This window comes from Haliotis cracherodii, unplaced genomic scaffold (assembly GCF_022045235.1).
Source record: "Haliotis cracherodii isolate W230 unplaced genomic scaffold, xgHalCrac1.p SCAF_40, whole genome shotgun sequence".
Lineage (NCBI taxonomy): Eukaryota > Metazoa > Mollusca > Gastropoda > Lepetellida > Haliotidae > Haliotis > Haliotis cracherodii.
Genome location: NW_027266298.1, coordinates 492,665 through 508,583, shown reverse-complemented (window position 1 = coordinate 508,583; position 15,919 = coordinate 492,665). Strand labels below are relative to the sequence as shown.

Genomic DNA, 15,919 nt, shown 5'->3' with positions numbered 1-15,919 from the left:
TCACAGGAGCGTCATTGGCTGACAGTTAAAAATTATGTAAACTGGCCTCATTTTGATTCAAATTGCAGGCTAAGGTCTACATTAAGCCTACTGCATTGGTTAACCAAATTTACCTTATCACTGAGCGTCTTTATTTTAGTAAATAATAATGTGATTAAATGACGCCTTTCGTAAAGAGAATACCTACGCTTAAATTATATTCGCAAGGGTTATTTGTTATTCATAATAGCAATAGCTATACTTTATAGGAACATTGGTGTGAAAAATATTGAGTTCATTTTGTGTAAAGAAATAATAACGTGGACATTAATTGAGGAAGATGAAGTAAATCATGGTCAGTCAACCGGTTTTAAGAAGGGACAGTTGATTGGGCGAAACATACTCATTATACATTACTGACTTTATAGTGAGTGAGTGAGTGAGTGAGTGAGTTCAATCTGAAGCCGTATCGGTAATATGCAAGCCACATAACGCCAAGGACTAATTATACATTGACGTTATGGTGAGTGAGTGAGTGCGTGAGTGGGAGAATTCAATCTGAGGCCGTATCGGAAATATATAAGCCACATAACGGCGAGGGGGAATGCTGTTTGGTATTGAGGATACAAATACGTGGTTATGAAGATTTGTTATAGAGGCGAACTGTTACATCAACGCTGTACTTCATTGTGGTGGTTATGTTAAAATAAAGTCTGATATGTTGACCTGAAACAATGTTCTTGTTTGTTTTTCATTGTTTGTTGTGTACATGGCGGGAGAGGCGTGGTCAGTACTGGCCAATCACAAATCAACTTCCAGGTAACGAGGCGGAGTTTCATAAATGTGCAGCTATACAGATATATTTGCACACTTCGCCTCTATCTACTCACTGTCATCACTGAAGTGGGTCAATGTACATGTCACCTCTATCTACTCACTGTCATAGCTGGAGTGAGTCTATGTACATGTCACCTCTATCTACTCACTGTCAACACCGGAGTGAGTCAATGTACATGTCACCTCTATCTACTCACTGTCAACACTGGAGTGAGTCTATGTACTTGTCACCTCTATCTACTCACTGTCAACACTGGAGCGAGTCTATGTACATGTCACCTCTATCTACTCACTGTCAACACTGGAGTGAGTCTATGTAGATGTCACCTCTATCTACTCACTGTCAACACTGGAGTGAGTCAATGAACATGTCACCTCTATCCACTCACTGTCATAACTGGAGTGGGTCTATGTACATGTCTCCTCTATCTACTCACTGTCAACACTGGAGTGAGTCAATGTACATGTCACCTCTATCTACTCACTGTGAAAACCGGAGTGAGTCTATATACATGTCGCCTCTATCTACTCACTGTCAACACTGAAGTGAGTCTATGTACATGTCATCTCTATCAACTCACTGTTAACACTGGAATGAGTTAAAGAACATGTCACCTCTATCTACTCACTGTCAACACTGAAGTAAGTCAATGTACATGTCACCTATATCTACTCACTGTCGACACTGGATTGAGTCTATGTACATGTCACCTCTATCTACTCACTGTCAACACTGGAGTAAGTCCTTGTACATGTCACCTCTATCTACTCACTGCCACCACTGGAGTGAGTCAATGTACATGTCACCTCTATCTACTCACTGTCAACACTGGAGTGAGTCAATGTACATGTCACCTCTATCGACTCACTGCCATAACTGGAGTGAGTCAATGTACATGTCACCTCTATCCACTCACTGTCAACACTGGAGTGAGTCAATGTACATGTTACCTCTGTCTACTCACTGTCAACACTGGAGTGAATTAATGTACATGTCACCTCTATCTACTCACTGTCAACACTGGAGTGAGTCAATGTACATGTAACCTCTATCTATTCACTGCCATAACTGAAGTGAGTCAAAGTACATGTCACCTCTATCCACTCACTGTCAACACTGGAGTGAGTCAATGAACATGTCACCTCTATCCACTCACTGTCATAACTGGAGTGAGTCTCTGTACATGTCACCTCTATCTACTCACTGTCAACACTGGAGTGAGTCAATGTACATGTCACCTCTATCTACTTACTGTCAACACTGAAGTGAGTCAATGTACATGTCACCTCTATCTACTCACTGTCAACACTGGAGTGAGTCTATGTACATGTCACCTCTATCTACTCACTGTCAACACTGAAGTGAGTCAATGTACATGTCACCTCTATCTACTCACTGTGAAAACCGGAGTGAGTCTATATACATGTCGCCTCTATCTAATCACTCTCAACACTGAAGTGAGTCTATGTACATGTCATCTCTATCAACTCACTGTTAACACTGGAGTGAGTGAATGAACATGTCACCTCTATCTACTCACTGTCGACACTGAAGTATGTCAATGTACATGTCACCTCTATCTACTCACTGTCAACACTGAAGTGAGTCTATGTACATGTCAACCTCTATCTACTCACTTTTAACACTGAAGTGAGTCTATGTACATGTTACCTCTGTCTACTCACTGTCGACACTGGAGTGTGTCAATGTACATGTCATCTCTATCTACTCACTGTCAACACTGGAGTGAGTCTATGTACATGTCACCTCTATCCACACACTGTCAACACTGAAGTGAGTCAAAGTACATGTCACCTCTATCCACTCACTGTCGACACTGAAGTAAGTTTATGTACGTGTCAAGTAAATCTACTCATTGTCAACACTGGAGTGAGTCTCTGTACATGTCACCTCTATCTACTCACTGTCAACACTGGAGTGAGTCAATGTACATGTCACCTCTATCTACTTACTGTGAACACTGGAGTGAGTCAATGTACATGTCACCTCTATCTACTCACTGTCAACACTGGAGTGAGTCAATGTACATGTCACCTCTATCTACTCACTGTGAAAACCGGAGTGAGTCTATATACATGTCGCCTCTATCTAATCACTGTCAACACTGAAGTGAGTCTATGTACATGTCATCTCTATCAACTCACTGTTAACACTGGAGTGAGTGAATGAACATGTCACCTCTATCTACTCACTGTCGACACTGAAGTATGTCAATGTACATGTCACCTCTATCTACTCACTGTCAACACTGAAGTGAGTCTATGTACATGTCAACCTCTATCTACTCACTGTCAACACTGAAGTGAGTCTATGTACATGTCATCTCTATCAAATCACTGTTAACACTGGAGTGAGTGAATGAACATGTCACCTCTATCTACTCACTGTCGACACTGAAGTATGTCAATGTACATGTCACCTCTATCTACTCACTGTCAACACTGAAGTGAGTCTATGTACATGTCAACCTCTATCTACTCACTTTTAACACTGAAGTGAGTCTATGTACATGTTACCTCTGTCTACTCACTGTCGACACTGGAGTGTGTCAATGTACATGTCATCTCTATCTACTCACTGTCAACACTGGAGTGAGTCTATGTACATGTCACCTCTATCCACACACTGTCAACACTGAAGTGAGTCAAAGTACATGTCACCTCTATCCACTCACTGTCGACACTGAAGTAAGTTTATGTACGTGTCAAGTAAATCTACTCATTGTCAACACTGGAGTGAGTCTCTGTACATGTCACCTCTATCTACTCACTGTCAACACTGGAGTGAGTCAATGTACATGTCACCTCTATCTACTTACTGTCAACACTGGAGTGAGTCAATGTACATGTCACCTCTATCTACTCACTGTCAACACTGGAGTGAGTCAATGTACATGTCACCTCTATCTACTCACTGTGAAAACCGGAGTGAGTCTATATACATGTCGCCTCTATCTAATCACTGTCAACACTGAAGTGAGTCTATGTACATGTCATCTCTATCAACTCACTGTTAACACTGGAGTGAGTGAATGAACATGTCACCTCTATCTACTCACTGTCGACACTGAAGTATGTCAATGTACATGTCACCTCTATCTACTCACTGTCAACACTGAAGTGAGTCTATGTACATGTCAACCTCTATCTACTCACTGTCAACACTGAAGTGAGTCTATGTACATGTTACCTCTGTCTACTCACTGTCGACACTGGAGTGTGTCAATGTACATGTCATCTCTATCTACTCACTGTCAACACTGGAGTGAGTCTATGTACATGTCACCTCTATCCACACACTGTCAACACTGAAGTGAGTCAAAGTACATGTCACCTCTATCCACTCACTGTCGACACTGAAGTAAGTTTATGTACGTGTCAAGTAAATCTACTCATTGTCAACACTGGAGTGAGTCTATATACATGTCAACCTCTATCTACTCACTGTCAACACTGAAGTCAGTCTATGTACATGTCAACCTCTATCTACTCACTGTCAACACTGAAGTGAGTCTATGTACATGTCACCTCTGTCTACTCACTGTCAACACTGAAGTGAGTCTATGTACATGTCACCTCTGTCTACTCACTGTCGACACTGGAGTGAGTCAATGTACATGTCACCTCTATCTACTCACTGTCGACATTAGAGTGAGTCTATGTACATGTCACCTCTGTCTACTCACTGTCAACACTGAAGTGAGTCACTGTACATGTCACCTCTATCCACTCACTGTCGACACTGAAGTAAGTCTATGTACGTGTCAAGTATATCTTCTCACTGTCAACACTGGAGTGAGTGAGTGAATGCAAATGTCAAGTCTATCTACTCTCTGTCAACACTGGAGTCAGTCAATGTACATGTCAAGTATATCTTCTCACTGTCAACAATGGAGTGAGTGAATGCAAATGTCAAGTCTATCTACTCTCTGTCAACACTGGAGTGAATCTATGTACGTGTCAAGTATATCTTCTCACTCTCAACAAAGGAGTGAGTGAATGCAAATGTCAAGTCTATCTACTCTCTGTCAACACTGAAGTAAGTCTATGTACATGTCAAGTACATCTACTCACTGTCAACACTGGAGTGAGTCTATTTACGTGTCAAGTCTATCTACTCTCTGTCAACACTGGAGTGATGGCTGTAACGTTTTATAATGCTCAATTAACTGAGCGGGTTTGATACCCGAACACGCTTGTGTCATCGATCAACTAAGTTATAGCCGAAAAAGATGAACATGTAGTTCAGTTAAGTCATTTAAATAATTGGACGTTTTAAGTTCAGTACATATCAAATCACAAAATTTCATTTCAAATAAAATTTAATATTGTTGTCCACGTTCTCCTACAACAGCGGTCCTTGCAAAACTGAAGGGTCAATGCATATCCGATGTAGGTGCCACATGCATGTGGGATTCCTTCATTGTCTTTGGTTCCAGATTGGACTGAGTATGTATCTTTGACTGCAGCATGCCCGCCTGGTAGGTGGGGCCGATCTTTATTTTCACACAGGTTGTGTAGTGCGACAGCTGCAGCCACAAGGATCAACCGTCTTGAGGACTCGCCTCCATCCCCTTGGACCACCTAAACGCGTTCTCATTCGTCATGCGGGCACTGCTTAGGCGGTAGTTGCAGTACGACTGTTCTGCTGTAAACTGTCCTCTATTGGTAAGTGGTTACAGGAGCAAGGAGGACAATAGATAGGCTTTGAGTCGTATTTATCATCACACACAGTACCACTCGTTTCTGTTCACAAAGTCAGCATGACAATCATTTAGAGCAATAATGGGAACATTTGTAGCATATATTGCTTCTGTACATTTCGAAATGTTCCATTTGTCTTTATAACCATCTGTTGCTACCTTCAAGCCTCACCACATGGACCACTTCATTGAACATCCTCTGATATATGTCGTCGCACACACTGTTGACCTGGCTATTCCAAACAAGTTACCAATAGTTCGGCCAAGAAGTACACACCTACAGCAATGCCATGTTCAGGGGTCAATGACTCTCTAACGTCTGATGACCGGTGCTAATGTGGCTCCAATTGTAGGCAGATCATTTTAAAAAAACGCTTTGAAATGTTTTTAAAACAATATCGCTCCACCAGATTTTGCATTTTTCCTTCATCAAAATTAATCTTTCTTGTAGAAAAGACGAGTTTCTTGCCAAAGCAAACGCCTGCATCAAACAGCGCCTTCTCCTTCTCCAAGCACTCAATCTTAACCCCTCCACTGACTCAAATGAAGTAAATTGATTGATATTATAATGACTACCCTAAACAGTACACAAGTGTATATAACCACAACCACTTTTCACCCTTTGTCCACGTGGGTATTTTTACCCTGGGGGTATTCTTCCCCAAATAGCAAAGCGGGTGTATATAAATATGCTTTAAACATCATAATCCAGACAACATGGCAGTATATAGTAGGACAAATATACATATGTGGGCACTTCCATGTAAATTGCAAAGGTATTACGACTTTGATTACGTTTACTTTATATTACATTATTTATAAACAATATATACTGTGATTTGTAAAGAGAGGTGTGTGGTATGGTGGACATGCTGCTGGCTCACTGCTGGTGAGAATCAAATCATGTAGCTTACAGAAATGCTGTCTATGAAGATGAACCAATATTACCTGATGTCTGTGCTGTCTGCTCCACAAACTCACTCAACTCCCGCACCTCCACCTCCATCACGATATCTTCAATTGATGGGTCCAGCTCCTGCAGGAAGTGTAGGATGTCCTGCTTGATGTCTGCATGCTGAACAATCATACCCATTGCATCTTCCATGGACTCATGTTCAAAACAAAACACCATACATTCCCACCGAACACGTACCAGTGAATCAGGAAACAGTTCATTCAGTAGAATCTTTACAGATTCAATGTCAATATCGGTCGGTTGAGGAATATTTTCATGTTCGGCCTTCCAGCATGATTCGCAAACAGCTTTCCCAGAGGGCAGATTGATGATAATCGTACTGTTAACTGTTCTGTTATCTTAAAAAAAGAAGAAAAACCAAACACATTCATAGGCTTAAATGACACCATAAGTAAACTATTATCACAGCTACCTTCACTGTATTGCATACATCTGCCCAGCATGTATCAAACACCTCAATCACAATCAAATCCCTGGCATTCCTCAGCACATCTCCACTTTAAGATTGGAACAAGAAACACAGAATGAAGGTCATACATTTCTACTTGATAACTATATATCCGAAACCGTCCATGAAAGATATGAAAGTCCATGACCGATTTACTGAAAAGGCATAGACATGTTCAGTCATACCTTGATGAAGTTCTTTGGTACGAATTTCCCCGGCTGAAGTGGATGTTTCTGCCCTGCTGTTGCCACTCATTCCAGTTTTCATTACACTACCTACAAAATAAAGCAAAGGTAAGACACAGTATACAGATCTTATTTGTAAATATCCCAGTTTGACAGATTCTACACTTTCATTCCTGACCAAATACTAGGATTACAATCACTCTGGTAGTCATTTGGAAGTATGTGAATACGTCACACTGAAAGGTGTGGAGAAACCTTGGTGAAGGTAACTTGTCTGGTCATCCAGTATATAGGAGATGGCTGCCCACATCATCACACTACCAACACCAAATCTGTCCACTTCCTGTATGCAGTTTCGTGCATAACGTTCCTCGCCACGCCTGTAAACACGATGTATACCATCCTCACGGGAAAGCATAAAACGTGACTCGTCGCAGCCGACGATGCAGATCCATCAAAAAGGTTCATCACTCTCTGGGCTAATACCCTACGGAATCCTGGCATTGCCATAGTCGCAGAGGTGGCCATGGTTGTTCTTCCACGTTCGTGGCATAGCCGTATAAATCTGTCCAGTGCTCCAGTAGTGATACGTGGTCAACCGGATCAGGGAAGGTCACATGTTGACTCGTGTGTCTGATAACGTTTCCACTGTCTTGTAATTGTGCTACGTGGAAAAACCTGGCTACAGGTAAAGATGATTCACCTGTTTGCAGTTGGCCGATGGCGTTGTTGCGTGGGGCTTCTGTCAGTCATGGCCCTTTCGCTGTTCACTTGCTGTTTGATTGTGATGGCATAAAAATGAAATCCAAACGTTTTCATAGACAAACAAGTACATGCCATGTTGGTGTGTTTTGGCGCCAAGCTCTCACGCAATTGTGTTTTTGCGATTTTTCAATCTTTCCACACAAATATCAATCCCATTCTATGCAGAAATTACCAATTCAAATGTTACATTAAGTTTGTATGGATATCGGAAACACTCTGTCAGATTTTTACGATTTAACTACTTTTGCGTTTCTTTTTTGGCAGATGTCAGCTCTATCTACTCACTGGCAACACTGGAGTGAGCCAATGCATGTCACCTTTATTCCCGTCCTGTCAACACTAAACTTGGTCAACAAAGATGTCAAGACAGTTACGTAAGCCATGATTTGAGATCAGTTACCGCTAGTTCTGATCCCTTGATCCATTATTTATTCTTATTTATGTGTGGCATTTTGTAAAAAAATATAAACTGTGTGTTTCAATATAATTGTTAATTATCCATTGTTCGTTTGTGGTTATTTACTTATTTCACATTTCTGTGTCCCTTGATTTCTGTGTTAACCTCTGTGTTTCAAGTTGGAGGTCACCTAATGTAATCGCATGTACAACCATCTAATTAACAATCTGGACAAACAAGAACGAACTGCTTTATACCAGTTGTGAGATGAGAAGCGTTCTCGTCCATCTGGTCATATGGGTGAGAGGCGTCCTCGTCCTCCTGAGCATGTGGGATGTCTTGATCCGTCGTCCCTCTGGGCAACGTTTCTGTGAACAAATGATAAAAAAGAAACCACCTATCATGACACTGAAGATGAGATGTATTCTGCGTGCCACTGACAACACAATCCAAGGACAGGGCAAGGACGTTTACTTGGATCCCAGCCCACTTTGAGATATTTGGAAACAAAGAAGCTGCATCATGGGTCAACTTAAGCACAGTAACCTCCAACCTCAGCCACAGCAAGACAAAGTCAGATACATTATCCTGCGTGAAATCAACCCATCAGTGTGCATCGTTATATCACTTCTTTTGTCATGCTGCGGAGGTGTTCATCGGAACTCAGGACCAGAACATCAAGAATTAAAGATAATGCGTTTAAATGTTCGCACACTTAAAGGCACACTGAAGCAGATGATGTTACAGAAACTGAAACATGGCCACACGCTAAAAATCAAAACGTGGATGTTTCTATTCCCGGATTTCAGCTACCCTTTAGACTCCAGGGTATTAGGTCCTATAGAGACCATTGCCCAACTTCGTCATTCCGCAATAGTATCCTCTGAAACAGCTTCATTATTATAAAAGTAAATATATGTTACTTGCAAGCACGTACTGATGGTTTTAACTTTGCCATAAATAATATTGAAATTGATAAATTATTCTCTAGAGATAATGTTAATACTATTGCAGTTGATGTCACGAAGTGTATCATGAATGCATACAATCGGCTTATAGCTAACCCAAGGTTACAATTTAACCTTCTGGTCCAATTTGGGTAAACAATGAGAAATAGTATTCGCCTGCATAAAATCGCGAAGAAAAAACATCACTCATCTGATTACATAAAATTTAAACCCATGATAAAGATAGTTGTATCTGCTGTATTACATCTGCTGAGAAAACAAAAATGACAAAATACATTCCATAGGAGCAGAGTCGATTGTACGACTGACTATTTCCTGAGCATTTGTTTTGAATCATTATCAAATAGTGATGATACTAGGTGTCAATTGTTCACCTGAAAAAACTATATGCACATATGGCACAAATCAAAATACGGAATTGGACATCATTCTTTCATAAATGAGTCAAATTCGGGAATGTCTACCATAAAACTGCTCAGAAGTTGTTTGATCAAGGTTACAACATTGTTGAGGCCTTCAATGGTGTAACCTTGATCAAACAACTTCTGAGCAAGACTCACTTTATACTCTTGGTAGAAAGAGCATACACGATTGTACTCAAAAGTGAAATGTGGACGACAAAAGCTTGAGCAGCAGGACTATTGCTGAACATGAAGGGAAAGTTGACTTTTGGAAAGTTGAAGTCATCCATCTTGTCATAGTCTTGTGGAGAGCATTGTTGTCACTGTAAATCTTTTTTGTATACATTTTAACAGATGAAGCAGTTTCACTGGCCTCTTTTATTTCTAGTTACACCAAAGGATGGCTAAAACTATATTAAAACACGGACTGGTCATTCCAATTTCCCACAGGGGCAAATTGTACGATGAAACCAAAGAAATAACTTTATGCTTGAAATCATTTGAATGTTATTTGGAAAACCACTTCCAAAACGGTGTTATTATTTCTGATCTAAAGACTGTTATGGCAGGGGTAGCAAAGGGTTTAGTCTTAGGGCCTTCACTTAAGGATTGCAAATGTATTTGTTGACGCTTATCAGCTGATGAAGACAGTGCCTCACGTGTGCCGGTGTGTGGCTGTGAATGGTTGTGTGTGGCTGTTTGTACTAGGCCAGACTAATGCCAGGTTTCAATGCTTTCCCATGGAGATACCATGCTGAAGTTTAACATGATTACCCCAGCATACTGATTCCTGGCACACCAGCCCTTGTGTTATCCCCTAACTGACGTGCGCTAGGCAGGGTAACAACAAGTACATTCGTCAAAGTCTTTGATACGAGGGGGGATCAATCAATCGACCTTCCGCTTTCCGGGCAGATGCTCTATCCACTACACCATGACACATTAGGAAAAAACCCTATGTATTTAGCTTGCATAGTACATTCTAAATACAGGATATTTACCATCTCAAACACACTCGAGTGATCACTTCATGATATTTGCTTCAATTGAGTGAAAAATAAACAGTGATTAAACATAATATCCTGACGTTATACAAAGTTTCCAATTTAAGGGCAAGTGACTTGCAGACTACTCGTTTCGTGCTTGATACTTAATTGGGTTGAAATAAGTCTGAATCAATACACACAACTTACATACACATACAGACCAGCGTTTGACGACATAAAACAGCATCCATGTATACAAGTTGAATACAATAGTCTATTCTTACACATATATCAGTACAAAGACAAACATGATACACTCCAAATATACAAGTACAATACAATACCTGGGCCTTGGTCTTTCCTCGCTGCTGCCGCATCTACCTTCCTTATTACTGACTCCATCTCGATATCTGTCACTTGTGCATGAATTTCATGAAGAAACTTCAAAATGATATCTTTAATATGTTCATATCCTGTCGTCATCTCCCAGGCTGTATCCTCTGTATCATGTCCGAAGACAAACATCCACTGGTCGATCTGTATGCTGGTCAGGCGTCCATGAGTTGCAAACTGCTCCTTCAACACAGGTAACTGTTGTCGGAATTTGTGATGGTTGATATAGGGGCAGTATTTGTCAGGTATAAGTTTACAGGTCCAGGTTATTTCATGACACCACGAGGAGGTGTCATGGAACGTAACCCTCAGCACACGAGCTCCTTTTTTTGCCAAGTAAAGCGTAACTGTGAAAACACATTAAGAAGAAAAAGTCTTAAACTTTCAGGATGTATTTAATATATACTAGCGGAACAAAGTAACTGTGCTTCATTTAAAGTGGTGTAAATATTACGTTATTGAAAATAACAACATGATATTTCGTTATCTGTGTATCAAAACAAATTCATTGACATACCCAAGACACGGAGTAACCAGTCCAAACAAAGGGTGGTGTCACAACTCCATTAACAATGTCAATATTAGTTGTGACCAATGTTGGCGTTGATACATGCGAGGGAGCGACGGTGCATTGAAGACGCCAGATGATTAAAAACAGCCTGGGGGATGTTCTTCCAAATGTCAACCAAAAGATTGGCCTAACTGAGTTAGCATTAGTGGCTGGTTCTGATCCGGTCTATCACATCTCCGCCGGATGTTGTGCCACCTTAACTTCTTGCATACGGATCTGCAAAAATTAGAATTGTCCAAGCTGTGAATGTTCCAGTTTGGTATCAATTCCTTAGATGCATCGACCGAATATGGTTGTCTTGTTGACGTGACGTCACACGTGGACAACCGGTCTGTGGCAAGCAATGAGTGTTTCATTGCTGTGAATAACGTCTCCTAAAAGATGATATCATGTTTTGATGAACATAAAAATGTTTGGCAACTTCGTTTTGCGGCGTTCCTGTTTGCAGCCAACCCAGGATGCGTAGACATTCTTTTTCAGCAAGCTGTGGCATTGTGTAAGCGATGTAACAACAGTATTTCTATGACACGAATAGTTACACAATCACTATATGCTGATAACATTCCCTTTAACAAACACAACAACATCCAAATTGTTTGCCGTGCACAAACATGCACATGCAAACTATGAATCACGATCTTTAATTTGAGAAGATATCTTCTAAATATATATCGAAAGTTGCATTTTATTATTTTAGAATTAAGGTATTTTTACTGAGCTTTATATGAAGCAAGGACAGTTTCAGTTAGTGTATACTCTTACAAAAGCAGGGGATCATGAAATATGTATACTAATACCAAGTAAAGATAAGTGTTAATGACAAACATCCTATGCAAGAACGTAAATGTCTTGGCACCAAAACATTCCTGATTTGGACATTTTCAAAAAATCAATTAATCCTTATGGACAATTATTTCTGTCAATCTTTTTGATTCTGCTTATGATACAGTGTGTGTTTGAACTTGCGACACGACGTCTGCAATGCTCGGGGTGTCAACCGGCTTTTGACATACTGGAAACTGGCAGAAATCAGCGTGCAGTGGCCAATCTATAACTCGCATACTGTGGAGGGGGGTTGAAAACCTTTAGCTCGGGAAAAAGCTTCACTAAGTGGCGCTCTATGGTGCTCTTACAAATCGAGGTAGATCGACATATAGAGCGCTAAGATCTCTAAAAGTGTTGATAGAATGCTATCAGAGTGCTACTTAATGACCAAGGTCGTAATCAGAGCACTATCGTATCACCTTAGAGTGCCTCCGATCGTTACGAAAGGCTAGGACCTACGCTTCTGCTACCAAGCCTAGAAGTGATGAGCGCCTCAGAATGCTCAGAAGTTTTTATATGATCCGACCCAAAATTCGGCGATCGGGTTGCGTTAGGATCCAAAAAAGTGCTCACTGAGTACTAATGGATCTCCATAGGTCGCCTAGATCACTCTCGGATCGGAAAAGAGCGCATCAGATTGCAATGATCGCCATCGAACCGCAAATAGAGTGTCATCTGATCACATCCACCATGGATCGCAAAAGGAGCACGAACTGATCGTGCAAGATCGCCACATTTTGAGTTGTCGCTATCGGATCGCATAAATCCCTATGGGACCACAACAGGGGCACTATCAGATTGCAATCAGATCGTAAGTGCTGATCGCTGATCATGTTCCATGTTTTTGACGAGCCCCGACTGACTTTGAACTTCCTTGATAGGCGTGGTCGTGTCTCGCAACGTCGAAGTGAACATAAGCATAACTACGACTGACACTACTTATTGTGCAAACAATACTATCGGGGTCAACATACTGACACCCTTTGTCGTCTTGTCTGCAAGGCACGTGAGTCAACGTTTTGTCTTTCAAAATTTTAAGTTATTTTCTGGCGTCCACTACTTTTTTAAAGGGTATTTATTGTGAGACAACCAGTCACACATTTTGAACTATGGGGTATCAGTTTATATTATACATAATTGCAAATGAGGTTTTAATGAAACCTGTTCTGTGGATAAAGAGACTGATTATTCTGTTACGTTGACGTTGTATATTATACTGAACACAGTGTTAGTAAACATCCTTCCATCAAGGACAGGCCTGAGAAACGTAAAAGGTCAACTGAAAGTAGCTTACGTTTATCTGCCGGGACATGGACTGGGAAGGCGCCATCTTCAACAACAAAAACAAAATGCACGTTATTCATTAAATAAATGCAACACAACCCTTTCAATATTCATAAGAAATCTCTGCAGAGTCGACTGAATCAGTCTGACTATTTCACGAGCATGCGTTTATGACAGTCAAACAGTGTTCGCGAGAAGGTGACCGTATCCTGCTGCACCGGTGGCAGTCATCACAAACACATGCAAAGACAAGTGAACTGTTCCCTTGAAATAAGAAAACACGCATTGCATCAGACACACCTTTTGTCACGGATGCGTCAAGTTTGGAAATGTCTTAACATATCTACCATAAACGTTTTGAAAGCTTTGTTGTTGCCTTGAATGTTGTAACCTTTGAAATCTTGGTAGAAAGAGTGTTTCAGTGTACCTTAAAAGGCTGGATCTGATGGAATGTTGCTCGACATATGAGGAAATTGACTATTGGAAAGTTGAAGTCATCCCTCTTGTCAAACAATATTTTTTTGTGTGAATACAACAGCAAGAGGCAGTACCTATCTCCATCCACATCTGTTTATGAGTGTGCATGTTGGCATAAGTGAAGAAAAGATTCATGGTTGACAGAGTATGGTTGAAAAGTATATATACTGGCTTCACCCTTTTGTTCAATTACTGACTTCGCCGGTCAACATGTTTACAAACCTTTTGTGTACTTAACAGGCTTCTCCACTCCAGCGTAACTACATCTGGTATCTACTCTACTGTAAAAACATTGCCTCCTACCTGTACATATACTTGTCAACCATACTGTGTACATCACTTGTTTGATAACAGTGTTAGAACCTAAACCAAAACGTCGCTCCTAATTGTAATAAAGAAGTTGTACATCCATAAATATTTTCCTTACTTAGTATTCCAACTTCTAGATGCCTCTCAAAGATTTGTTGGCGTAAGATGAAAACAGAAAGCAGTAACATGACGTCAACGTTTGTATATTGTAACAGTATAAATGACCAGATAAAATGTAATCTAAATCTGAAATGTCTGGGGAAAATCTGACAAGTAATACATCACTCTAAAACTAATGTTATTCGACCAATAAATTTGTTAACAATATGCAAATGATCAAATTCAAGAAACTGTTCACCTTCAGTCGTGGACGTCATAACTCCTGATTTGCCTGCTTTTCCTGCTTTCCTCAAAAATATAAAACAAATGCTCAGTCACACAAACAAAACAGCATGTTAACACAAGTAAGATAATTACATCCACACTACTTGTTATTCGTTTAACGCTTTTCCCGAAATGTAATGTATCTGACAAATTCACAATTTCTCCACAGTTAGTTATTTTTCTTATTTACCGGGTGGGTGAGTATGGCTTATTTTAGTAATATACGGACTAGAAGGCCCGAAGTGACATAGATCTGACTTGCAAAAGCGAGTGTATATGTTTGGTATCTGACGAGCCAGATACAAGTACATATTCACCAGTATCATAAAAGGACTTTAGTATTAATACTTCCGTGGTTCAAGTCAAGAAATGCAAATGAATAGGGTACGAATAGCGTATGAAAACTATGCTCTTCAAAACAAGAAATACAAAACGGATATTTGTGGCAATAAAAGCAAAATAAGCGGACGAAAAGGTGCAAAATGAAGAGGTTTAATGTGTTTTTGTGACAAATTCCCGGAACTAAATGATTGCAAGAAGGACATGCAAACCATAAGTTCGGAAACTCATACGATTAGGAAAAACGCACCCAGTTGACAAAAGAGGCAGGGAGCTGCACGTACTGCACGTACAGCAGCACCATGAACGGTGTTAAAGTGCAGGGTTTTTGATTGCCTGGCATCTGCGTCAATCAAACAGTGACAGTTCAACAACATGCCAAGATTAACAAAAGTGCAAATAAACAATGTCATAGGCCGCTAGCAGCTAGGGGGATCGCGATCAGATGTAGCCAGGGTTTTCAATGTAGGGCCCAGCACCTTCACAAGGCTATGGGATCGGTTTCAACAGCATTGGTCAACACGTGATCGGCCAAGGTCTGGACGACCAAGAGTAACCAGCCCCGACAAACATCGCTACATCCGAATGTGACACCTTAGTGAAAGGACGACCACAGCCACCTCAACTGCATTCCAAATACCCAAACTACGCAGAATTTCAGACCAGACAGT

At 40.6% G+C, this 15,919-nt stretch overlaps 1 protein-coding gene across 1 annotated transcript; it reads right to left on the bottom strand.

Annotated features, from left to right (window-relative positions):
- Positions 1-6,440: 6,440 nt before the first annotated feature.
- On the bottom strand, positions 6,441-14,959 carry LOC139441449 (uncharacterized). The gene is made up of 4 exons (XM_071222365.1): positions 14,884-14,959; positions 13,750-13,785; positions 11,011-11,406; positions 6,441-6,854 (listed from the first exon to the last, which is right to left on the bottom strand). Exons 1-4 carry the CDS (start codon positions 14,900-14,902, stop codon positions 6,466-6,468), a joined length of 840 nt encoding a protein of 279 aa, XP_071078466.1. The 5' UTR covers positions 14,903-14,959; the 3' UTR covers positions 6,441-6,465.
- Between the last annotated feature and the right edge of the window lie 960 nt (positions 14,960-15,919).